Source organism: Echinops telfairi, unplaced genomic scaffold (genome assembly GCF_000313985.2).
Source record: "Echinops telfairi isolate 266 unplaced genomic scaffold, ASM31398v2 ScPeMD7_1;HRSCAF=3_0, whole genome shotgun sequence".
In the NCBI taxonomy this organism is placed as follows: Eukaryota; Metazoa; Chordata; class Mammalia; order Afrosoricida; family Tenrecidae; genus Echinops; species Echinops telfairi.
Window position 1 is genome coordinate 26,215,099 of NW_022103896.1, and position 25,093 is coordinate 26,240,191.

The following is a 25,093-nucleotide window of genomic DNA, read 5'->3' on the forward strand; positions in this document are numbered from 1 at the left end:
CATCTCGCCGTGGGGGCAGCCACACAGTCCTCTCTGTACACTGGGCTCTCCGAGCTGGGCCATCGTCCTTTGAGTTTGGTGGGGCCCATAAACACCCACTTCTTATGGGTGCCATGTTAGCACATAAAACACCTATCACAGTAAGCACTTACTGATGAACATCAAGGATTGTAGACTTCTGTATGGATCAGTACTTGATGCAAAGAAAATAAAAATCCTCACAACACATGATAAATGGCAAACGATTGAAACTGTCAGGGATTTCATTCTTTCTTAGACTCACAATCAATATCAAGCATGAAAACTACAGCCAGGAGATAAATGGCACATTGGGTAAATCTCCTGCACAAGACATCTTTAAAGTTTTAAAGATCAAGGATGTTTCTTTGAAGACTAAGTTACTTCAGACTCAAAAAATGAAGTTTTCATGAGAAATTGGGACAGTGTAAAGGTAAACCACAGAAGAACTGATGCCTTTGAATTATGGTGTGCCTTATCCAATCTAGTATTTTCAATAGTACCATATACATATCAAAGTTGGGTATAGAATAATGAAGCTTGAAGAAGAATGAATTTGAAATATGGTTTTGCTAAAGAATGTTGATAGTACCATGAACTGCCAAAACAGAAAACAAATCTGTCTTGGCAAAGGACATCATACTTGGTAATGTAGAAGATCAGCAAAATAGAGGACGAAACGACAATATGGGCTGACACGGTGGCTTCGACAATAGACCCAAATAAAACAATTGTGAGGATGGTGCAGGACCAGGCAGTGTTTGGTTCTGCTGTGCATATGGTTGCTATGAATCAGAACCAGGCAATAGCACCTAACAACTAAAAGTCCTGGAGATGTAGAGGGCTACACACTGGTCTGCCATATGCAAGGTTGCCTGTTCTAGACCATCAGCTGGTGCACAAGAGAAGAATGAAGATATGTACTGCCATAGAGATTTACAGTCTTGGAGTCAGTTTTACTGTGTTCTAAAGGGTCACCACGAATCAGAATTGACTTGATGACAAGTAATGAGTGATCATGAAGCCATTACTATTCATATGATTTTCATTGGCCAATTTTTCTTTGTTTGTTTGTTTGTTTTAAGAAGTGCCTGTTTCTTCTTCCCAATCTGTCTTATTCTGGAAGTACCGCTAAAATGTATCTGCATTAATGATTGCTGGTATTTAAAACACCAATGGTGTAGCTTCCATCATGATAGCAACATGGTATCACCACGGAATGACAAACTGATAGCCAAGTGACAGGTTTAAACATAGCAATGATGGTGAGGATAGAATAGGATGAGACAGTTTTTCATTCCATTGTACATAAATAAGGTCACTGTGACTTGGAATCTGTGATAGTTATATAATGTGTTGTCAATTAGAGACTTAAGAGTGAAGGGGTAGAGGTTAGCCTGTCAGCTTGATGACCTCATTTGGAGGCCTGAAGGAGATAAATAGCTCATTGGAGGCAGATCACACGCACCCTCCCTGAGATACATTCCTATTGAGAAGACACATGGAACTATGCTAGAGCCTCTGTGCTGAAGGATCTACGTGGAGACCCCTGCCAGCACTGAGATGCTTCCACCACTACTGCATCCATAAGACTTTCCACCCATTGGCCTGTGATCTTTCTTCCTGCATTCTGCACCATTGCATGTGCTGCATGAGTCTAAAGAAGAATTTACAGACTGGTAATGGACATATAGGTTAATATCAGATTTATGGACTTAACCTGGACTGGGCTGGGATGTTTTCTCTAATATACACTTGTTCTTTGATGTAGAGTCCTCTCTGATACACAGACGTGTCTATGAATTGATTTCTTTAGTCAACCCAAACACAGAATTCTTTCTATGAATGTTTCTTTTAGTATGCAAATTGTTCTTGACATATAAAAATAGTTTTATCATACATCTTTTTCCTTTTGTGAGTTACTAATTTCACTGTGTATAAAGTCTCCCAGGTTTAATTCTTGTTTTGGGGTGTTTTCGGAATCATTATTCGATAGCACTGAGTGGTTCTCCACTGTGTTTGTGTCCTATATTTGCTTCACCCATATCTGCTCCCTTAAAGATTTATAGCCTAGCAAGTCCTCTGTAGAGTCCCTATGACTCAGAATTGACTTGATTGCAGTGTTTGATTTTTGATTTGTTTGTTAGTGTAAAGAAATCTGACTGAATTTTTTTATATATGAATCATTTTATTGGGTGCTCATGTAACAATGCATACACCACTTGTATCAAGCACATTTGTTGCCATCATCATTTTCAAAACACTTTCTTTCTATTTGAACCCTTGCTGTCAGCACCCTTTTTTCCCTCCCTCCCCCACCCTCTCACCCTAGTGAACCCTTGCTAAATTATAAATTATTATTTTCATATCTTACACCATTCAGTGTCTCCCTTCACTTCACTTAGCATAATTTCCTCCAACTCTTCTCATGGGATTGTGTGGTTCATACATTTATCACTGCTCTTTAGGGATGGATAGTGATTTTTGGTATGTTGGTTTTTCATCCTGCCAATTTGCTGATTCATTTAGTTAGTTCCAAAATTTTTCTAGTCGAGTCATTGAGATTTTCTATATTTTCATGATATTCTATATTTTCTATATTTTCATGTTATCTGCAAATAGAGATAGGGCTGCTTCTTACTGATCCATTTGGATGCCTCCCATTCCCCATTGTTGCCCTACAACACATTATAGAAGTGGCGATCACTGGCATGTTTGTTTGGTTCCAATAATCAAGAAGAATGCTGTCAGTTCTCCTTGTTTAGCCTTTAGAGTAATGCCCCTTAACTGTGTTGAGAAATTATTCTCTTTCTATTATAGGTTTATTCCCTCCAGTGGTTCTGACTCACAGGGCTCTGCAGGACACAGGAGAACTCTCTGTGTGATCTTGATATGAGCAGAATGTCACCTCACATAACGTGACTGGTGGATTCAAATGGCCCAATTTGCCCAGTACTTAGTCACTGTGTGTGCACGTATCCTTGCATGTAATACTTCAGTTTTTTATTTCTTCCATTATCAAGTCGTTTTAAAGCAGGACATTGTTGAATGTCCATGTATTTGATTATTTCCTTTGTTCTTCCAGTTGTTAAATGATAATTTTGTTTTGTTGTTGTGTTAGACAGGGTTCTCTAGAGAGATAAAACCAAATTCCTGATAATATAATATATTTATTTATAAAGATAATTAGATATATAACGAGAAATGAACTGTTAAATCATATACAGATAAATATACAATACAAGAAATAAACAGTTAAATTAGAAAGCACTATAAATGGCTTAGTGCAACTCACGTCCATGAGAGAAAGTTGAGAGACTAGCAGTCCTTCAAGTCTCTGTCTGATGCCAGATCTTCCTCTATTTGTAGAGAGAGCTAGGCTATGTCAGCACAGCAGCCAATCACAAGGCAGGTCACCAACCGCCAGTCCCCAGCTCCAGAGATGTCTTAAAGGGACCTCAACTTACAGCGACACAGTCCACAGGCTAGGCGTACCACAGGCAGTGTAGCCTTTAAATTGAGGCACAGAACAAGCAAGGCAGCCAGCCGCACACTGGTCAGATGATCACAGAGCGAGAGACAAGAAAGGCAAGGCTCACCAAGCCATCCATCTCTCAGCCCCTCAGTCAATCCCACCTGCGTTTATCAGCCAGGCTGGCACAATAAACTATCTCAGTTGTGATCTGAAACAATATTTGTAAAATGCAGATGTTTTAAAATGTATTGAGGATGATTCTTTATAGTACCCTGATGTTTTTAATATTCATTGAGACGATTTATCATAATACTGTGTCTGGAGAAGATGACTTTTCCCATTTGGAAGACTGTTATCCCTAAACACTGTTTCTTTTGATGTTTGCAAATCATGCTGAGCTCTTTTCTCTTTTTCCTATTTTTTGTGATATTTCTGAAGTTTGCCAGTATTCATTATAGTGCACACTCACTAACATTCTTATCTGTTAGCCACTTTTTTATAATTAAATCTTGTAATGTACTCTCAAAATCACTGAAAAACCCATTATCAAATGCTATGCTGCTCCCTAATTTCACCTTCAGAATCCAACCCCTGTTGGCCAACTCAAGTCAATGTCAAGTATTTTGTAATGTTATGATAGTATGTTGAAAAATAATCATTCCAAAAATATTGTTCAATTCCTACATACCTACTTTCATTCATTCTCCATACTTGATTGTGCAATAATCCTGGGACCCTAATTGTCCATTGCAGTTCAATCCTTTGGTTCTTTTCATAAGATTCCCTGCTAAATATGGTCACAATTTACCGTCATGCTTTTTGTCAGCATTATTATTGAACATACTCTATTTGTAAGTTGAAGGAAGCTTTATTAACTGCACACTGTTCTGTCTTTTTTTCACTTAACTATATTTTTCAAAAGTTGGTCCATTTTCAATATTATAAAAATTATTTTAAGTTTATTTCTCAGCAGCATTATTCTTGTAGTAATGTTATTTGTTGAGAAGTCAATCTTTGTTGACTATACTTTATTCCAGGGGTCTCTGTTTCCTTCCCCTTCATCCCATAATATCACAGGTGTGGTAAGAATAGTGTGAAGATCTTAAAACGGCAAGTACATTTTAGTCACATGAACTCTAACTATAGGATAAGGCCATTATCATAATGTTTTGTGGGTTAAATGTGAGACATTCACTCAGCTCTTGGCACAAGAACAATTTTCCATAAACATTAGTGGTGATCATTTTAAAATGCTGGCCTCTGTGTCTTAATCGTTATTATATGATTATTCAGTACCTTAAAGTCTCCATCATCATGTCTATAATTAAGCTTGTCCTTTACCAAGAAGAATGTCAACCATCCTATAACTCATATTCCTTTCACAGCCAATCTTCTTAAAGTAATAGTCAGTATTACTTCTTCTAGATCCTCTTTCTCACCCTTATTAATAAATCTCTGACTTTAATATGCTACCCTCTGGAACTATGCAGGACAAGATAATTTAATCATCAAAGTCATGGACTAGTTAAGCATTCACCTTATTTTCCAATGTCAGAATAATTTTGGTAAGTTGACCAACTCATTAACTAGCAAAACTAGTTAGTGTTCTCATACCAACCAAAACCCAAAGTCACTGGCATCGAGTTGATGCCAACTCATAGGGAGCCTATAGAATAGAACATGAACATGGTCTTTGCTTCAGATATTGCCATTTAAGTTCATGCAACTGGGTTAGTCTGTGTAGACTAGAGAAACAAATTCATAGAGTTTCTTATGTGAATAAGAAAGAGGTTTATATGCAAGAACAATTGACTATTGAGAACATGCCCCAGCTCAGTCCAGATCAAGTCCTTAAGTCCAATAGTAGCCCACATGTCTAATACCAATCTATAGAGTCCTCTTCAGAATCACAAAACATATGCAGTGACGCTGAATACAGGAGGATCACAGATCAGTGGTTGGAAGTCTTGTGGATCCAGTGGTGTTGTAAGCATTTACTTGCTTGCAGAGGTCTCTACCTGACTTCTCCTGCTCCAGAGGTCTGGTTGCATCAGGATAGGTCCTTGTGTCTTCTCCAGATCCAGGGCTTAGCACCATATGCCTTGTCAATAAAGTGTCTCTCAGGGAGTGAACAGAGAGAGAATATGCTGCCTCTACATAGGAAAAAATAGGATTTCCCAGAATCCTCAGGAGAAGGCCATGCCCACACAGATGCCTCATTGGCTAAAACTTGATTGACAGACTAGACTCCACCCCTTCATTCTTAATCCTATCAAATCCCAAATTGACACCAAGTTATGTAACTACAACAGTGACTTTTAGCAAAATATTTCCCTTCCCTTTAGCAAAAGGTATTTGCTTTTTCTATGTGCAAAAGGGAATAGTACAAAAATCCATGATATAATAAAAATATTGACATTATATATGCTGGACACTTGATTAATAATTGGTAAAATTCACCATTATTTCATTAATTAAAATAGATCTGCTGGTTTGAACACTAAAGTAGGCAAATGAAATATGTGTTTTTATCACATTTTAATTTTAAATTTATGGATTTTCTGTATTAATGTATGATTGTCCGGGTTATGTAATTTTTTTTCAAATGGTCAAATAGATAGGATTTGTATTACATATAGGGAATAAGAAATAAGATTAACCTTAAAACTAAGCTGGTTAAAATGGTTAAAGCCTATTTCAAAAACATAGGTTATATCCAGTATGTTATTGGTGTTAGGAACAACAACACAAAACAGTGACTAGTACTGTGATATTCTCACAATTGTTCTTGGGCCATCATATTATGTTATGTGCGGTTATGGAAACAATAGAGGAGTACTAAAGCTCCGATGGTGTAATGGTCAAGCCATCTGCTGCTAACTGAAGCTTCAGACAAAAATTAAAATCCACAGGCGGGTCTAAGGAGTATCTGCACTCATAAAAATTACAGCCAATAAAATCCTACTATGTCTTATATGATCTGTAAGGGATGGTTTCAACTCAGTGGCATACAATAAGAAGATAACACATTGCCTAATATGTGTGAATTGCCACTTTCAGAGACCTACAGGGGGACTTTTAGAATACAAGTAAAAATACTTCTTGGGATTTGAACATGATCTTTTCCTGACTCTGTGTTTATATGTTTAAATGAAAAATTTTAAGTAAGACAGAATAGATACATACCGCTCTTATTTAACCTTACTTAAATTCATGCCAAAGGATCCCTGGTAGTACTATGAACTAAGCATGGAACTACTAACTACAGGTCCATGACTTAAAATTCGCCAGTGCTCCCGTGCAGAAAGTTGAAGTTGCATCATCCTGTAAAGATACAGTCTAGGAAATACTATTTCAAGTCAACAGAGTTAGAATGAACTTGATGGCAGTGGAGTTTAGTGCAAAGAAATACTCAATGCCTTTCCATTGATTTAAAAGCAGCAAATGTAGAAGAAAACCAAAGTGATTGTGATGAAGAATTTATTGTGAAGAGGTCTTTATTCAACATTAAAAGATAAGTTGGAATTCTTTTTTTTTTTTCAAAATCAGAGTTCATAATGAACAGTCTGGCCAGCAGGCAAGACCGAAAGCAGAAGGGTATAATGATAAGGGAAAATCAAGGAAGTGCCTATAAGAGACAATGAACATTCAAATATACCAAGAGTTAATGAGAGGAGTTGAAATCCACAGCAGCAACAAAAATAATGAGAGAAGCAATGTTTGGATTTGTGTGTATATATATAAAAAATGAATTTATATTATACTATACATTTATATAAGATGTATGCTTTATTTTACCATTAAAATCACATAATTAGGGTTCAAGTGTACTATATCTCTCTTTCGTTCAGCCTCTTGACTTCATAGTTTATTTCTTTAAATTTAACTATTCTAAGTTCAAACACAATTGTAAATGTCTCTTCTGACATCCATTTTGGTGTTTCCTGATTAAATTAAAAACTGAACAGAAAATTTCAAAAGGCAGTTTGAGAAGACAAAGTAAAGTAGTATAATGAAATGTGCAGTTTTAGAAGAAAAAAAACCCCACAAAAACAGGAGAAGAACATGCTTGAGAGAATACCAACTGAGATGTTTCACTAAACAGATGTAGTGTTTGAGATGATCACTTATCTATGCAATATATTTGAAAGATAGATACCTGGCCAAATGACTAGAGGAGATCTCTACCCATACCCACCCCAAAGAAAGGTGATTCAACAGAATGGGGTTTTTATTGAACAATGTCATTAACACAAAACTTCAAGAAAAATTCTGCTGAAGTATTTCAAAAAGTTATAGTAGCACATTGACAAAGAACAGTCAGAAGTTCAAGCATAATTCAGAAGAATTTTGGATATATCATTGCTTCTATCAGAGAATCAAGACAGATATTTCCATGTGTTTCATTGACTGTGGCATTCTATCATGGAACCTAACAAACTATCAGTAACATTGTGAAGAATGAGGATTCCCAAACACATAACTGTGCTCAGGTGGAACCTGTATACAAGGGCAAAGAAGATCTGACCCAACGGCATAAAAGGCCAGCCTTACATAAGAAAAGCAATTCCAACCAGTATGTTAGCCATCCGGGAACTCCATGTGTGACCAGTATGGCCCAAGAATGGCATTATAAATACTCAAATGACCCTTGGTAAGAAAAAAGACCCCTCACCCCTGCTACAGACTAATAAGCAGTCATCCAAACAAACCAAGTGTGTGGTTTAAAATTGAGAAGGTGTATGCTAGGGTTGTATCTTTCACTGTGCTCATCTGATCAAATAATCTTAGAAGTTGCACTCTGTGAAGAAGAATGCTGCCTCAGAATTGGAGGAAGTTTGGTCAGCTCGGTGCCACGGAGTTGATTTCAACTCATGGGGACCGGAGTTGAAGATGGGGTAGAACTAACTGTGTTCTGCCTGAGACTGGAACCCTTTCTAGTTTTTCTGCTGAGAAGTGGCTGGTGGTTTTGAACTATTGACCTTGTCCTTAATAACTTAACATGTAAACCCAGAGTTCCTAGGGCATCATTACTATCTACTAGACTTAATCATCTTTAGCTTTGTGACGTGGGAAAAAACCGTTTACAATTATTTTACCTTGATAATACAAAAAAGTGATTAAAAAATACATCATAAAAAGTAAAACAACTTATAACTGTGTACCAGGGTACTTTACCAGTAAACTAAATTAAAATATTTGGCTTTGACCTATACATAGTATCTTGAATAACAGATTAAATAAATCTGCATTTGACTGAGAAAAAAACGAACATTTGTCTAAATTAATTCATAAGTCATGTCTAAATCCAGTAATTAAGTATCTGGGTAAATGACTGCATGTATAATCGATGTCTACAACTCACATTGATATTTTCTTTCTGACATATTCCAGTGATAAAGAAAAATTATGATTTTATTCAACTAACAAGGACATTGTGTTGTTAATAAATGACAGACTGCTATGCCAGTCACCAGCTCCATGGACTTAGATATGTTTACCATAAAAAGTAATACATTTTTTTCCCAAAAAAGAGCAGTGGAATTTTTATTAGAAATTTGTCCAGCCTCTTGGGAGATATTTAAAAATTATTTCAGCTTGTTAAAGTAAGTTTTACAAATTTGGGCAATTGAATACCAGAGTTTTGTGAAAAAAGAAAAGACAAAAAAAGACAAAAGCGCAAACAAGTGCTCGCTTCGGCAGCACGTATACTAAAATTGGAACGATACAGAGAAGATTAGCATGGCCCCTGCGCAAGGATGACACGCAAATTCATGAAGCGTTCCATATTAAAAAAAAAGCGCAAATAAAACTATTCTAAAAAGTGTTAATTTTTTACTATCAACTAAACTCCTTAAGTTTAAATTAACTCAGTTCAACTGTATTCCTTTATTGCTATCATAAAATCTTATTTCAAACTCTCAGATGTGAGGCCTTTTGTTAAAATATAGTATATCTTCTTAATACATGAAAATATCAACAAAAAATTAAAAAAAAAAGAAAATATCTAAATACATGTTGTTGAACTTTTAATTATTATGTTAGGTTTACTAAAATGTATACTCTCTTTATCAATGGAATCTATCACAAATAAGATAATTAGGTAGGTATAGATTTTCTATTTTTTTTAATTACATGTACAGTCACTTATCTAAAAGGAGAGTCAATAATAATTGGAGAAAATAGGCAAATAAGTTCCACATTTCTAAAATCTCTATATTTAAAGTGCATCGATGAATTGTATAAATTGTGTCCAGTTCATGTTTTGTTAAATTTGGAAGTTTCAGTGTTAATTGGCAATGATTTCCTGGAAAGAAAAGAGCAATACAATTTGAGTTAAATTCTTCCTAATGTGGATAAGATATGCATGCTAGGCAGTTGTCCATACCGGGAAAAGCAGCCAACTGCATTTGTCAAGTTAATATTTTTCCTCTCAGAATATAGATGCTCCATAAAGAGGAAGTAAAATTCATATAAGATGCATGCAATCCTTTGTTTGATGCCTTCAAAATGTACAAAATAAGATTGAGTGATGTTCGCAGGGAGAAATAGCTTGGCTCAATTTTATGAATCCTGAATTTCTAAAGACACAATGTCCTCCTCTCTCTCTTATTTTTTTTCTAGCTCTCCCTGTTCTTCTTTCTCTCTCTAGTTAACAAAAGTTAACGAAGATTGGGAATGTAATTAAACCCTCTTTTGTTTGTTGTTTAAAGTATTTCCTTAAATATAGTTTAAGAAAATAATGTGTTAATAATAGTTTTTACAGAAACACAGACATACACACAGAGAGAAAGGCTCAAAAAGTTCATGGAAAAATCCCCAAATCTTTTCGTTTCATTTTTCCATGATTTTTTTGAGCCCCTTTTTACTGTTTATCTCAAGATGTATGGCTCTTTTCATTCCAGAAAAAAAAAACCATTATGAATTTATACTACAACTTTGTGTGTGTATGGATAGACAGATAAATTGAAGATCCTAGGAATGCGTATAACCGAGGAGACACTAAAATGAGAAAAAACACAGTAGCATATATTTGATTATGGGATTTAGTCATAATTCTCCAAGTTTGTTGTACTAATAATGGGGTAATTCAGGAAGAAAATGTTGACTAATGTATTATAGAACTATCTAATTATATTTGTCAAGTTTTTCTTAGAAATAAATCTTTCTATAATGATAGTAAATTTTTCTATAACTCTAAGCCAAACCACAATAAACCCACCATCAATAAATTGATTCCAAATGAGCAGCCATGTAAGGGAGCTGTCAATAAGTCCACATGGAAGTAGCATACCTACACCCCAAAGATTTTAAGTTGTGTAATCCAAAACCAAAGGAGGGGATAGCATAAGCGCTTATATTGTGAAATTCTAGTTTGCAGAAGGCTATGGATGACAGTGGAAGCCCAAGATACCTTTGCAAGATCCACACAAGAAATAAGCCTCTTATGATTTCCCTCTACCCATAATTGAGGGATGGAAATAAACTAGTTACCAAACAGAGAGCATTGGAGAGACCACTCTCAGAGATCAAAATGGTAAAACTGACTTGAACGGTTAAAACCTTGTCACAAGATACCCTTCTGATAGACTTTGGGCAGGATTTGGTTTTCAATAGTTTGTTTGTTTTTGTTTTTGATATTGGGGTTTATATGTGATGCATTTTGTCATTATGGGTAGGCCTCTTGAATTTTTGCTATTTGTTTTTCTGTTTTTCAGTATCTGAAAGCCAGGTGAATGAAGCTTTAGCCACAATAAGCAGTAGAAGGATTCGGAGTGGGGGCGGGTGTTAGGGTTTGACAGGAGGTAAAGAGGTGCTGAAATCAAGGAGGAATTCAAGAAGGAAGATAATGTATTGAAACTGATTGTGGTAGCAATTGTGCAAGACTGCTTCATGGGATTGAACTATGGGATGGTATGATATCTGTCAGAGCTCGCAATAAAGTTGATTTAGGAAAAAAAATATTATTCCAACTCATAGTGACCCTATAGGACGGAGTAGCACTACTCACAGAGTTTCTGAGACTGTAAATCTTTACAGGAGCCAGCAAATTGATCCTTCTCTGGAGTCAAGGCTGGTATGTTTGAAGGCTGACTGCTGTTAGTAGCTGATTGTTTAATCCACTGTGACACCGGGTTTATTGCTTTAAACCTTCCCATTTAAAAAAAAAAATGTCATTGGAAGGATTCTGACTCTAGTTACCTTGTTAGGGTTGCTGAGCCTGTACGTTTTTATCAGAACATACCACCTCATCTAGCTGATGTGGAACAGCTGATGGATTTCAACCTCAGACCAAAAGCTGCCCAAAGCCTCCCCTGTAGCACCAACAGATCCCCTTCAGTTTTTCTATGATACCACTCGATGTGTAAAAGAGTGTCAAAGGATGTAGTTGGATTAATTTATCTAAAGTTACTTTTGTTCAAGGAATAGAAACTATTTTTGTTTACAATTGTTAAATTTTTCAAGCAAGTGAACACAAGGGGTGGGAGAAAATAAATGTTTAGAAACTATAAAACTGGGGTTAACTATAGCCAGTATAGTCCAGAATAACCATGAATTATTTGAGTGTGTTTACTACAAAAAATGAGCCTTTAGTAAGTTTATCATGAAATAGTAGAGTAAAAATAAAATTTAGCATGTGCCAGACATTAGAATGGCAAGACTTCAGCTTACTTACTTTGAACATGTGTTAATCTGGGTAGACTAGAGAAACCAATCCATGGATACACATATGTGTATAAAAAGAGATTTATATACAAGAGCAATTGAACATTGAGAAAACATCCCAGCCCAGTCCAGATCAAGTTTATAAGTCCAATATTAGCCTATATGTCTGACACCAATCTATAAAAACATCTTCAGACGCACGAAACACATGCAATGATGCCGAATGTAGAAGATCACAGGCCAGTGGGTAGAAAGTCTTTGCATCCAGAGGCATTGGAAACATTTCAACGCTGGCAGGGTCTCCACATGGCTTCTCCAGCACCCAGGACTGCATCAGGGTGGGTCCATGTGTCTTGTCAGCTGCTATGTCTCCCAGGGTGTGAGCAGAGAGTCTCCCACCTCCACGGAGGAAATACCAGAATTCCCAGAATCCTTAGGGGAAGGCTATGCCCACACAGAAGACTCATTGGCTACATCCCGATTGACCAGCTAGCCTCTACCCCTACATGCTTAATCCTTAAATTGACAATTATGGAATTACCGCACCTGTCTTGAGGACAGACCACCTGTCTGCTAAAGCAAAGAGCCAAAGAAAACAAGGGACATCCTCATTGGAATGGGTTGCCACCACAGCCACCACAATGGATTCAAAAAGAGCAGGAAGCATAAAGCTGGCTTAGGAAGCAGCAGTGTTTCATTCCAATGCACAAAGTGGCCATGCTTGAGAACCAAAGGGCTGTCACTGAGTATCTGCGACAGCCACAGCACCAGTCAGATATTGCCTAGATCTTTGTGAAAATATTAGTTCTCATCTCAAAGTCACTAGAAAAAAATAATTTGGGCGAAGCAGGTGTCTCCATAATTGTGAGTTAAGAATAGTGGCACACATATCATACACAAAGACAAGCTGCTTTTGAAGGATGGAAACTTTCCCTCTATTGGACAGTGCTTTTATCATCTTTTTGTATACTCCATGGTTCAGATGAAAAAGAAAAAAAGTCAGAAAGAAAGGATTCCAGCAGGCAGACATGCCATTCGAAGAGTGGGAAGTGAAGGTTAGAGGGAAGCTAATTAACTATAAGAAATCAGGAATTTCTAGAAATTGTAGGGAAATTCCAGTGATGACCTCACTTGTTTGTAGTCCCAAATGTGTATTTTGAGCCAGAATTTTTTGAAGTTCATGAAAGACCTCGCCTTTAATATCTGCCGAAGTCCTTGCATCTCCTCCGTGGAGCCCCAACCATAATAATGGCTCATGCTTTCATCCACACTACAGATCTTCAGGAAGTGTCTTCACGGACAGACTCTAATAGGAAGTACTGTTGACAACGCGAGATTCTGAGAAGTAAATTCAGAGATTGCAGTCTATTCTATATGGTGCAGAGCATAGAAGACTGAAAATGAATGTTGGATACCTACACTTCTTTCTATATCATGTATATTGACTAATATATATATATACATATCTGAATATTTATGTTTGTTGGTCTGTATCCATATTCAGATCTATATCTATGCCCAATACATTTTCCTAACATTGTGAATTTTCCTTTCTCATATCTAATATACTTTTGTGGAATTTTATATTCTAATAGAAGCTTCAGCTTATTTACTTTCAGCAAATTATATAATTATTCAAATATCGCCAATGTTTCTTGCAATATTACAATTACAGGCATCTTAACATAACCATGGATTATTGTACTGTGCTTCATGTACCCCAGTAACAATAGCATATGCATGACTTATTCCCACAGAATTGTCATGACTTTCAACATCAACTTGTACCTGTGGTTCTCTTGTTTGTTTAGAAATTAACTAGGTTACTAGCTTGTTTCAGCAGGGAATATCAAATGTTTCACTTGCACCATTTTAAAAGAATTGCCTAGTCAAAAATTTAGACCATATCATACCCAGAAATCTTAGTATGAGTAATGAGAAATTTCTATGACTAAACAAGTGAACATTTACATCAAGAGAGAGCGCTCCAATTTTGTACTAAATATACACTTCAGATAGTATTAATAAAAGTAAATGTGAGAATTTGCCCATAAAATTTGAAAATACATTAATTTTTTCAATGAGTTTATGTCATAAGAACAATTGTCATTTCTCTGACCCTATAGTTGGTTTATCATTACTCCCACAAACACACATTAACTGGCACCCTTTCCTTTTAATGAATTTACCTTCATTAGAAATTCTCACCATTGTCCCTGCGTTTCACCATTCACTGGTTTTGGCTGAATATTGAGAAAACATCCCAGCCCAGTCCAGATCACGTCCAACATTATCCCGTATATGTCGATACCAATCTATAAAGTCCACTTCAAACTCACAAAACACATGCAATGATGCTGAATGCAGGACAATCACAGGCCAGTCGGTGCCAAGTCTTTTGGATCCAGTGGTGGTAGAAGTATCTCAGTGCTGGCAGGGGTCCCCCTCCATGTGGTTCCTTCAGCTTAGAAACTCTGACTGCCTCAGGGTAGCTTCACGTGGCTTCTGTGTCCTAAACCTATTTAAGGACCCGATTTTCCTCAGAAATGTCTCACAGGGAGTGAGCATTGCAAGCATTTCAGGGCTGGCAGAGGTTTCCATGTGGCTTCTCCAGTTCCCAGGTGTATTAGGTACTTTGGAGAAACAAATCCACGGCGACTCACGTATAAGAGAGAGTTTTATGTAAAGAAAGTGTGCATCACGAAAACATCCCAACCCAATGCTGCCCAAGCCCACAAGTCCAACATTAACACATTAACCCAACACCAGTCCACAAAGTCCTCCACCTCACAAAACAGAGGCAATGATGCCAACTGCAGGAGGAAAGCTGAGTCAGTAAATGAATAAGCATCTCAGCACTAGCAGGGGTCTCCACACGGCTGCTCCAGCACCCAGGGCTGCATCAGGATAGGTCCATGTGGCTTCTCCTTGGGGATGTCTTGTAGGATGTCAATCTTGCAAGCTGAAGCAGGGAGCTGCTAAGGCAGCTGCATCCTGGTGGGACCATCACAAAGCAAGAGACCCGAGAACTAGAAAGGTGAGGCTCACCACCCCTTTATCCCTCCGCCTTTCAATTAGCCCCACATGTGATAATCAGCCAGGGGTCTATCAGCGTACTATCATGTGTCTTCTCAGTAGAGCGTCTCTCGGGGAGTGAGTAGAGAGAGAGGTGTCTCCCACCTCCAAGGAGGAAATACAGGAGTTCCCAGAATTCCTAGAAGTCATGCCCATGCAGAGACCTCGTTGGTTATATCTTGATTGACAGGCCAAACTCCACCCCTTCACTCTAAATCCGCTCAAATTGACACCAGATTATGTAACTACCACAGGTATTAACAGGGAGTCATACAATAGTTTTCCATTGCAGTAAAAGCTTTTATTCAAAGTTCTTTATAACCTTGGCACAGTTAAGTAGTTTTAACTAGTCAAAACAACTTTTGGGTTAAGTTATATTCTTGTCTAGTCCAAATATTTATTAAACAACCCTGTGGGAAAACATAGGAATTAGTTGTACAGCCTTCTCTCATGGAGAAAGGGAAGTCAAAATGGAAAGTAAATGGATAGGAGTCAAAAGTCACAAGATACATGGGCTTGTAGTGTCTACCATCTGTACAAATGTAAAGATATTACTAATCATTTCTAAGATGTAGTTTCTTCATTTTTTTAAGACAGACTTTAGCACTCTCTTCAGAGCAACATATGATATCATTAATTATCCAGTTTTATTACATTTAAAGATGAAAACTTCTCATTGGTAATATAATCCAATAACAAATACAAATATATTTATATATCACTCAACATAATAAACATGAGAATGTATGTAAATTATTCTTAGATACTATTTACATCTTTTTTGTAGGAAAGCTTGTAAATTATCTACAAAATTGTTAGGTTTTAATTAAACACTTTATTTAAGTATTATGAATTCATAATGTATTTTTAAATGAAAATAGTATTTGCTTTAACCAGAAATAAGATTTACTATAAAATAGTTGAAAGATATTTCAACAAGATATGCATAAGATCTATGATACCCATTTAAAATTTGAAGTTATTAACAAATAATTTTTTCTAAATGAGTCTCTTAATAGCTCATATATTTTATTACATTGGAGTTCCTTTACATTTATGTAATACTTGAGAATATTGTTACATGTGATTCTTGAGAATACTGATGGAAAAAAGTATTGTGAAAGCACTCATATTTCCCAATCCCCTCAAGTTCATGAGCAGACATTTTTGAGGTCCACTACTATGCTATTACTTGTAGGAAATGCAAGCACTGAGGAGTGCTAAATGAAAGACATGTCTCTGAATTCATGAAGATCATGGTCCAATAAAGGAAGAGAGCCTGCTTAATAAAAACACATACATAAATATGAAATTACATAGAAACCTTATCGAAATTAGACGTTAGTGATAGTTATATTTGTAAGAGATTAATTTTGAATGCAATGCTCTATGAGAGGGAGTCAAACAAGTTAGTACGAGTTCGTACAAATCCACTTAGGGACACAGCTGTCACATTAAATTAATTTTAGAGATGTATATTTCCTTCTCTCATTTATTGGAATAAAGAATAAAAATAGTTAAATATCCCATTTCACAACATGCCACTACATGCTCACTATTTTAAAATATCTGCAGAAACAAGCTTTTCCTAAGAGGGAAACTGTTTCACAATGAATCATCTCTACTATTTTTGAAAATATTGTTTTAAAAATAAGGTAAAAAGAAATATGAAATTTAAAAAAAGATCTGAATAAGTTTTAAGTGGTACATCTGAAAAGCTAAAATATATTAAAAGGGTGAAAATAAAAAGGGTATCAGCCCAAAGCTAATAAATGAAATTTTTAGACATATTACTGTCAGATAAGATTTAAAATGGAATCAATATAGAAATAGAATGTCATCTTACAAAATGTTCATTATACCAGGAATATATAACCATGTAAATATATATAATCATATAAAACTTCCATGCACCTTATAATGTAGTCCTGAAATATATCTGTAAGTTGGCATAACTATAAGAAAAACATAGAATGCAATTATATTGGAAGATCTAAGTAGCTTGTAGAGAGTTTGTGTATATATGTTTTGTTAATATATATATATTCTACCAGTTCCACTATATATACATATATATTTTCTCTACTTTCAATAATCTGAAGAAATTGAAAACATGCAAAGAACATACCTGGTACATACAAAAGTTGATGGTTTTCATGAGAAGGTAGAGTTGAGCTAATACATGTGTGAGTTTGGCACTTCAAGGAAGCCATCTGGCAAGGTTTGTTTTCAATAATATAATGAGCTTTCAAAGATAAGTGATATTGTAAGCTTGACAATTTCTTTATTTCTGAGTTTAGCAGTGGTAGAAAAACTATAGTGTAATTTTCAGTATGTATGATGAAAGGTGCCAACATTTGGAAAACCTATGTAACTCAGTGGGACATTTTCAAATAATTAATGCATAATGCTTAAAAACTTTGGAAGGAGGCCAGGGGAATTGGGGAGCGATCAGTGGATTTGTGATTGGGGATGGAGTTTTAGACTGGTTGTGATGATGTTCGTACAACTCTTTTTAGAAACAGAGGAACTGCGGAAGTGTATAATAGGTGACTGTTATCTCAAAAAAACTACTAAAAGTGTAAAAAAAGAAAAATACCCTGTGACCTGTAGTTACAATGGCTGAAGGAGGAAGAGTGTTTGCTTAGTGGTCATTCAGTTCATGTTCATGGTGGTGGAACAATTTGGAAAGCCTTAACAATAACGGTGGACAACACAAAGAGTATAATTAATGACACTGAATTGTATATGGAAAGTTGTTCAACTGGTGAATTTTTGTGTGTATATTTTTTGACAAAATGGAAAAAAGTTACATGAATAGCATTGATTAAGGAGGAAAAGGAAAATGTTCTAAAACTGATTGTGGTAAAGATTGTACAACTCTTCTTGATATAATCGAACTATTGAATTGTATGAAATGTGGATGAAGTGCCAATAAAAGTGTGTTGTTTTTTTAATTGTGAAAAAGATTCATCCCAGGGTGAAATGAGCCAACAGATCTGACTGTACAAACCATTCATCAATATGATTTTATTCCCATGTTGCAGTTAACGTGGCAATAGACTGTTTATCATCTAAGAACACTGTCCACTTTTATCTACCAACATTTTTAAACTACTCCACCCATTTTTAACTACAAAGTTAAGTGAGAGCCTATTTCCCTCAAACTCATGAACTAAAACAGCATTTTTCAAAATACTAACTGTAGAAACCAATATGTGAATGTAACTGTTAGGAAACATGATTTGTTTGTTCAGTCCAGACCGGAAGGAGATCTGCAGAAATGCAATGCAATGCATTTCCTCCTTTTCTTTGAAGGGGTCAGAATTAATGTTGTCTGGAAATGTACTATTCATATTATCACGCATCAACTTTATTCTGGTTATTTTACAATAAAATAACAAATAGACATTTAATACTTTTACTTTCTAGTAAATTAAATAATAGGGTTCTTGGATATTTTTCAGACTATGAGGGGAAACAGAAGCTAAAGGAGCTTGTGATCATTTCAATCTGTGTCCTCCCTGCATATCAAATGCTTGAAAAAAACAGTGAACATAGAGAAACTATTATATTTTCATCCTAAATATATTACTTACTCATTAATGAGAATACAGTATAATGACAGGATGGACAAATTTCTGTTAAAAGGGAAATTTGGGGGGAAATTTTAAATCTTGTCTTTTCATCAGCATAAAAAATTAAATTCCAAGAATCTTTTTAAACTTTATCTTTTAGGGTTTGGAAATTGTGTTAATGTTAAATCATCTCATAGATTTCAAGGTTTGATCTATAAGTAAAACTATGAGCAAAAATCAACAAATATTTTTGGGGAAAACTCAGGAAAATTTTTGTTAAATGAACTATCAGCACAAGTTAATTTTCAATGATTTAATTAATAAAAAATTAGGAGCGTAATAAATATAATCACCTTTCATTTGTAAAGAGGCACCTTGGTGGTCCCGATGGGCTGCTCACTGCAGGGTCAGCCCATCATTGCACCCACTGTCTGTCCCTCTTGTCCAGGGTCTGCCTTCTCACTGACCCTCCACTCCACCCAACAGGATGTCCTTTTCCAGGGGCTGGTCTCCTGGTATCACGTCTAAGGTGTGTGAGCGCAGTGTTGCCATCCTTGCTCTTAAGGAGGGCCCTGGAAGTACTTCTGAGACAGATTTTTACACAAAGGAACATTAATTTGTGCAAATCTATTAAATGTGTAAGGTGCGTAAATTGTATAAAGAATTGCTTTTGATAAGTAAATTCAAATCAAAATAACATGAAAGACAGAGGTATTTCCACAAACGGCAGTCGCCTTCAGAAGATGACTATTAATAGTCCTGCAGCTCTGTTAGGTACAATGCCCATGACTCTAACAATGAATCCCCTTTATGTTTTTAGGTTAACGGGATTCCATCTGCCACCACCCGTGACCAGTACCAAGTCTGTGTTCTCACTACGTTTGACCAGTGATTTCGCCGTTAGTGCTCATGGGTTTAAAGTATATTATGAAGGTAAGTGGAGGTCATATAAAGAGAGATACTGCCCAAGTAAATGACAAATCCAGCTTCTCCAAGTGTGGCAATGAAGATCAGCTCCCTGAAAGGAGCTCAAGCTGGTGCTATTATCATATCTTGTCCCCCCAGGAGGCATCTTCTCAGTAACCATTCACATATATGAAGTTATATAGTCTGTAGGCTTTTATGTTTCTACTCAATGTGCCAAGACACGGCAATTTTTTTTTCTTAAATCCCATTATGAGATGAGATCATGTAAGTACTACAAAATTCGGGATTGCCTAAAGAGAATTGAATGCGAGAATGAGAAGAGAGTAGATCTGATTTGTGATTGAGAAATCATCAATTGCATACTTTCCTTTTTCCTGCTTTATTGCCCTCCCAGAAAATGAAACTGGGGACATGATATCTCTGTAGAATAAGCAAGTTCAGAAAAACATAAGCATTGACAGCTTCAATTTGTAAATCCAGCCTTTTCAGTAACATATCTACAATCTTAACGGCAAAGGTCCCCCGCTTCCCCAACCCTGAAATTTTGGTACAAATTCATTACCATTAAAACCTGACCTTCACGGGTGAGAGGTCATTTTTAATCTTTAATTATTCCACTGAATGTCTTTATCATATGCTTCTGTAGGAAAATATTGTTTTCCTTGCTGGATGGTGTCCTAGCTCTGTAGGGCAGAATTACTATGCAAAAAGTCTGCATGTTCCACCTTATTAAAATCTGAAAAATTAAAATTAATAAAATATTTTCTTAAAAATTTCAGATAGAGATTGTGGATTTTTTTTGAAAAAATCAAAGTAATTAAACAATAAGATGCCTACACAGTTGGAAGAATTCTTCTCTTACATGTAGGGTTCTTATATCACATTTCAACTTATCCCCTCAGAACAATTTTACCATCAGAAATCACAGCAAGCCTATTTTAGTCATAAGGGAGAACCATATAACAGTAGCACAGGAGGGTAATTTCTACAGCACATGATTATTAAAACTGTAATATGGTCTTGTATTATTTTCCTGACTTGTTTAAAGGTCTATCTGTGTTTTCCTTAATTTTTCTTTTGTTTTCATGGAATGCCATCTTAATTTGTGGGAGGTCCTAAATATAAAGTTCTGGTCTGCTAGTCAGTTAGTTTCACTGCAATTTCTTCCACTGGGAGATTTTCCGGTTATGCATTTGGGTCACTTGCTTGGGCCATCTTGTTGTTTTGGGGTTTTTTGGTTCATGTGGTATGAAGTCATTTATCACCTCTGAGACTTTGCTATTGGATGTATTTGTTGGTTGTACTGGTTTTTGTTTTGCGTTGTTTTGATCTATTTGGACAGATGGGGTGGGTGCTTCTCTGGTCTCTAGTTACATGGCTCTGTGTGCTCCCCACCTGTCTCTTGGTGGGTTTGCTAATGGGTTGGGAGTGTGCATGTTTCTCTATGCACAAGTCATGTGGAACAGCTGAGAGCAATTGGATAGGCGTTGCCACCCATCTGTCATCTCTTCAGCGTTGTTGAAAGAAGTTGTGGCACTCACCCTGTGGGTGAGGCAGCAGGTGTGGTGGGTGTAACTGGGTAGGGTTGCTGTTATCTATATAATAGGGGACAATCGGAAAGAGGCAGAAAAATGCAAAAAATAAGTGTCTGTCATCACTCAGTGGAATGTCCTTGGTGGTGGTTGCATGGTGCTCGACCCGTGGGAGTGAAGTGTGAAAGTATACTACTGAAGCCTTCTTAGAAAACCTGCACTCCATTAATTAAAGTATACATGCCAGTGTGCCTCTTACAATTTTGGGTACATTCATTATTTTGGTAAATACTGAAAATAATAAAAATGTTGACACCATAAGATGAATTATGATACCAGCATATTTGGGGGCTTGATTGCCAGATTTCATGAAAAATATGCTCAGGTATTTTCAATGTTTCTGGTTTTTTTACCCCTATATACCAGGCATTAAATTTCTGACTGTCTTTTTACTTCAAGGTAAATGGCTAAGTATAATTTTCATAACATTTAAAATCTATATTTGGAATGCCCAGACATAAATGTAAAGTCCTTTAACTATTCATGTAGTACTTAAGTCATGGGCATCATTCTGCAGAACATCTTTGGGTTTTGATTTGTGATATACGTTCTCACTACTGTGGAGTTGATTCCCCTGCAAGGACTCCCATTGGATAGAGTAGAGTTGCCCCTGTCGATTTCCAAGATGAACTCCTTACAGGAATCGAGAGCTTTATCTTTTTCCCAGAGAGCAACTCGTGCGCTAGAACTGCTGACTTTGCAGTTGACAAATCAGTTGGTCATCTGGTAAGCCACCAGGGATATGTGCTAGGCCAGAGCAAATGGTCTGGCACTGAAGAGCGTAGGACAGCAAAGCTATTGACACAGTTCTATAGGAATGGAGTACAGGTGAGCTCTGTTGACATTTATCTTTTGTTTTCCAATTTTAAGAGAGAAATAGAAATGTTGGTTGGCTAATGTCTCCTTCGAAGGTTCTTGGGGATAATTGACTGTACAGCTTATTCTGGTCATTAGCAGGATTTTATTTCCTGTATTGATAGGGCTAACATGCCTTTAATTCTTGATCGCTATCAGCTTGGGAGTAAGTTTAGCTACTAAAGACCTCTTTCTCTCTATGTGTAAAATCGAGCATCTCTGAGTCAACAAGGGAATATTGCGTCCTTCCATAGCTCCTGCTTTCCTTTCTACGACTCATCTCTTCCACCTTTCCCCCTCACGCTTCTCTGGCTCCAGCTGGAGAAACCTCTCTACTGCACAAGGCTCATTTGATTAAATTGAAAAATAAAGAATACACTCCCTATATTTTCAGGTTAAGATTTACTGAGCAGGTTCTTCATCTTTCTTTTCCTAACTCTAAGTCTTTGCACATTTTATGATAAGGTTTGACTTTGTCTTTCCCAAAAAGAGGAGAGCTTTCATGGTGATGGATTGACACAGAGAGTGCGACAATGAACTCAAGCATAGGACCGTTTATGAGGATGGTGCTGACCGGGCAGTGTTTCCTTCGGTGGTGCGTTTGGTTGCAATGGGTCGGAGTTAACTCCATCACACCTAACACCACCAACTCCCTATCCTGAGGTCCTTACCCTTGATTACATCTGAAGAATCCATTTTATTGTGTAGCATGATATATTTAAATATTCAGATATACCAGGTGTTGGAGGAAGCCCTAGTGGATTAGTAGTTCAGGTTTGAGCTCCTAACCAAAAGCTCCCAGTTGGAAACTAGCAGCTGCACGGTGGGCAAAGATGAATTTTCTCTTCCAGTAAGGAGTTACATCCTCAGAAACGCTCAGGGACATTTCTACCTTGTCCCGTATACTTGCTGAAAGTACAAGTTGACTCAGTGGCAGTGAGTTTTGTTTGGGTTTTAGTTTATTTGGGGATTGGAACATTATTTGTATGACTGCATCATGTGCGGCTACATAGAACATGGTAGAGAAGGAGAAGGTACAAACATTTATTTATGTTGTTATGGCCATTAACACTTTTCATGCCAGCTGGTATGTCACAAATTCCATAAATTTTAGGGTTGAATTTCAAAGGCACTATAATTTAAAACCAGATAGTTCTTCCATGGTTACCATAATTTATACCTTTGGACCCTACATCTTCCACCCAAACCGATCTGTGAAGCTGAACACCTGGAATGCTCTTAAACTTGGATGCCTTCTTTTCAACAGTATCCTAAAGCCTGAATCCCATTCACTTCCCTTCCCTCTGTATTCAGTTAATTCTAGTGCCTTAATCCTTAAAATACTCTTTTGTATTTGTGTTAGTTTGTATATTCTATTAGTAAATTTGTTATGTATATTAGTGTTATTCAAATTGGATCATAGACAACATATTCATCAGAGAATATGGTAAGATGTTCAATTCTTGGTCTATTTACATATCTTGAATCAGACTTTGAGGTAGAACTCTGGACCATGCATCATGGTAAGACATTTACATTGCAATGCCTGCAATGTAAATATGTATGTACCTTTAGCTCCCTAGAAGGTTACTAAACAATGTACAAGGGAGATATTTTTAAAAATTTATTTGTTGAATGACCAGACCTATGAAGATATTTATACTAGTTGAAAATGTTTCTCTCTTACTACAAGTAACAATACTGAGGAAAAGTACTTTCTTACACCTGCAGTTTGATACAAGTAAGGTGTAGTGAATAAAGTGTACCCTCTGATATTGATTTTATTAATTTCATCTTTTTCCTACCACTTACTAAATATATTTCCTTGGACACTTACTCAATGCATCTTCTTCTCATTTTTGTAACTTGGAAAATTGCAGTAATAACTCTACCTACTTCTTAGTGGTGTGAAGAATTAATAGCACTATATATAGAGGATGCCTAGAATATGATTTGAAACACAGGGCAAATTCTGTAAATGTAGTGAATATGGTGATTAAAAAGGTGTTTACCTCATTATCTGGACATTTAGATTTAAAGGACAAGATAGTATGTGTGTGTGTGCATGTGCTTGCACACATATTTAATATTTATAATGCAGCTACTATTCTCTCTGAACATAGGTTACATTCTATCGATAAACAATATTATGATGAATTCATTCTGATGATCAAATCTTTCAATCAGAGAGCCATTGAAGTAGTTCCAGAAATAATGTATCTTTTAACAATTTTTATTAATTATTTACTTCTCTTAGCATTTGTCATCAAATTATAAATTAGGAAAAGTCATTCTAGTAAAGTGTAAAATCATTAACTCTAAATGTTTGCAAACAATATTTCTATGATCTGTGCCTGATATTTCCACCCCCAAATAAATATATAATATTCCAATAAATATCAGAAGTTAGGAAATGTTACAAATAAGAGCCATAGAGATAGAATTGTGCTTCAAGCAGTGTTGGCATCTATACCCTGCTCGAGTTTCTAGCCTGCCTGGTCTAAACATTTTGGACCAAGGCTGCCAAAGTTTCCAGACTGCTTTTCACCTACTCACTTTGTACTTGCCTGACCCCACAATTGCATGAATCAATTCCTTAAAATAAAAATTGCTGTCTCTATTGCATTCTGCTGGGAATAAAAGTGAGCTATCTCAGAATCAGGTAAAGGTCACCCAATGGCCAGCAAAGGGAAAAGCCACCACCCCAGTTCCACACTGTGAGACAAAGCACAAGAGCAGGGCCAAGACTTTGAGGTAGAGCCTGGCTCTTTGGACCCATGAATTTGAAAGAATAAAGCTCAGCTTCTTTGGATAGGAGGCTGGCTTGCAGAGGCTTTATCCATACTGGGGGAGCTTTGTCAACAGCAGGGCAGAGAGCCCAGGGGCCCTGTGGCTGAGAGGTTGAG

The 25,093-nt window shown here is 36.5% G+C and overlaps 1 protein-coding gene and 1 non-coding gene across 3 annotated transcripts in view; both read left to right on the plus strand.

Moving 5' to 3' along the window:
- Positions 1-25,093, plus strand: part of CSMD3 (CUB and Sushi multiple domains 3) — a 1,328,144-nt gene that overhangs the window by 169,566 nt on the left and 1,133,485 nt on the right. For both annotated transcript variants that reach the window (XM_045286022.1, XM_030887469.2), the window contains exon 3: positions 19,634-19,746. In XM_045286022.1, the coding sequence (XP_045141957.1) occupies positions 19,634-19,746 (113 nt within the window). The remainder of the gene's footprint in view (positions 1-19,633; positions 19,747-25,093) is intronic.
- Positions 9,181-9,287, plus strand: LOC115868725. The gene has a single exon (XR_004045735.1). It is a non-coding gene; the product is annotated as a U6 spliceosomal RNA (small nuclear RNA).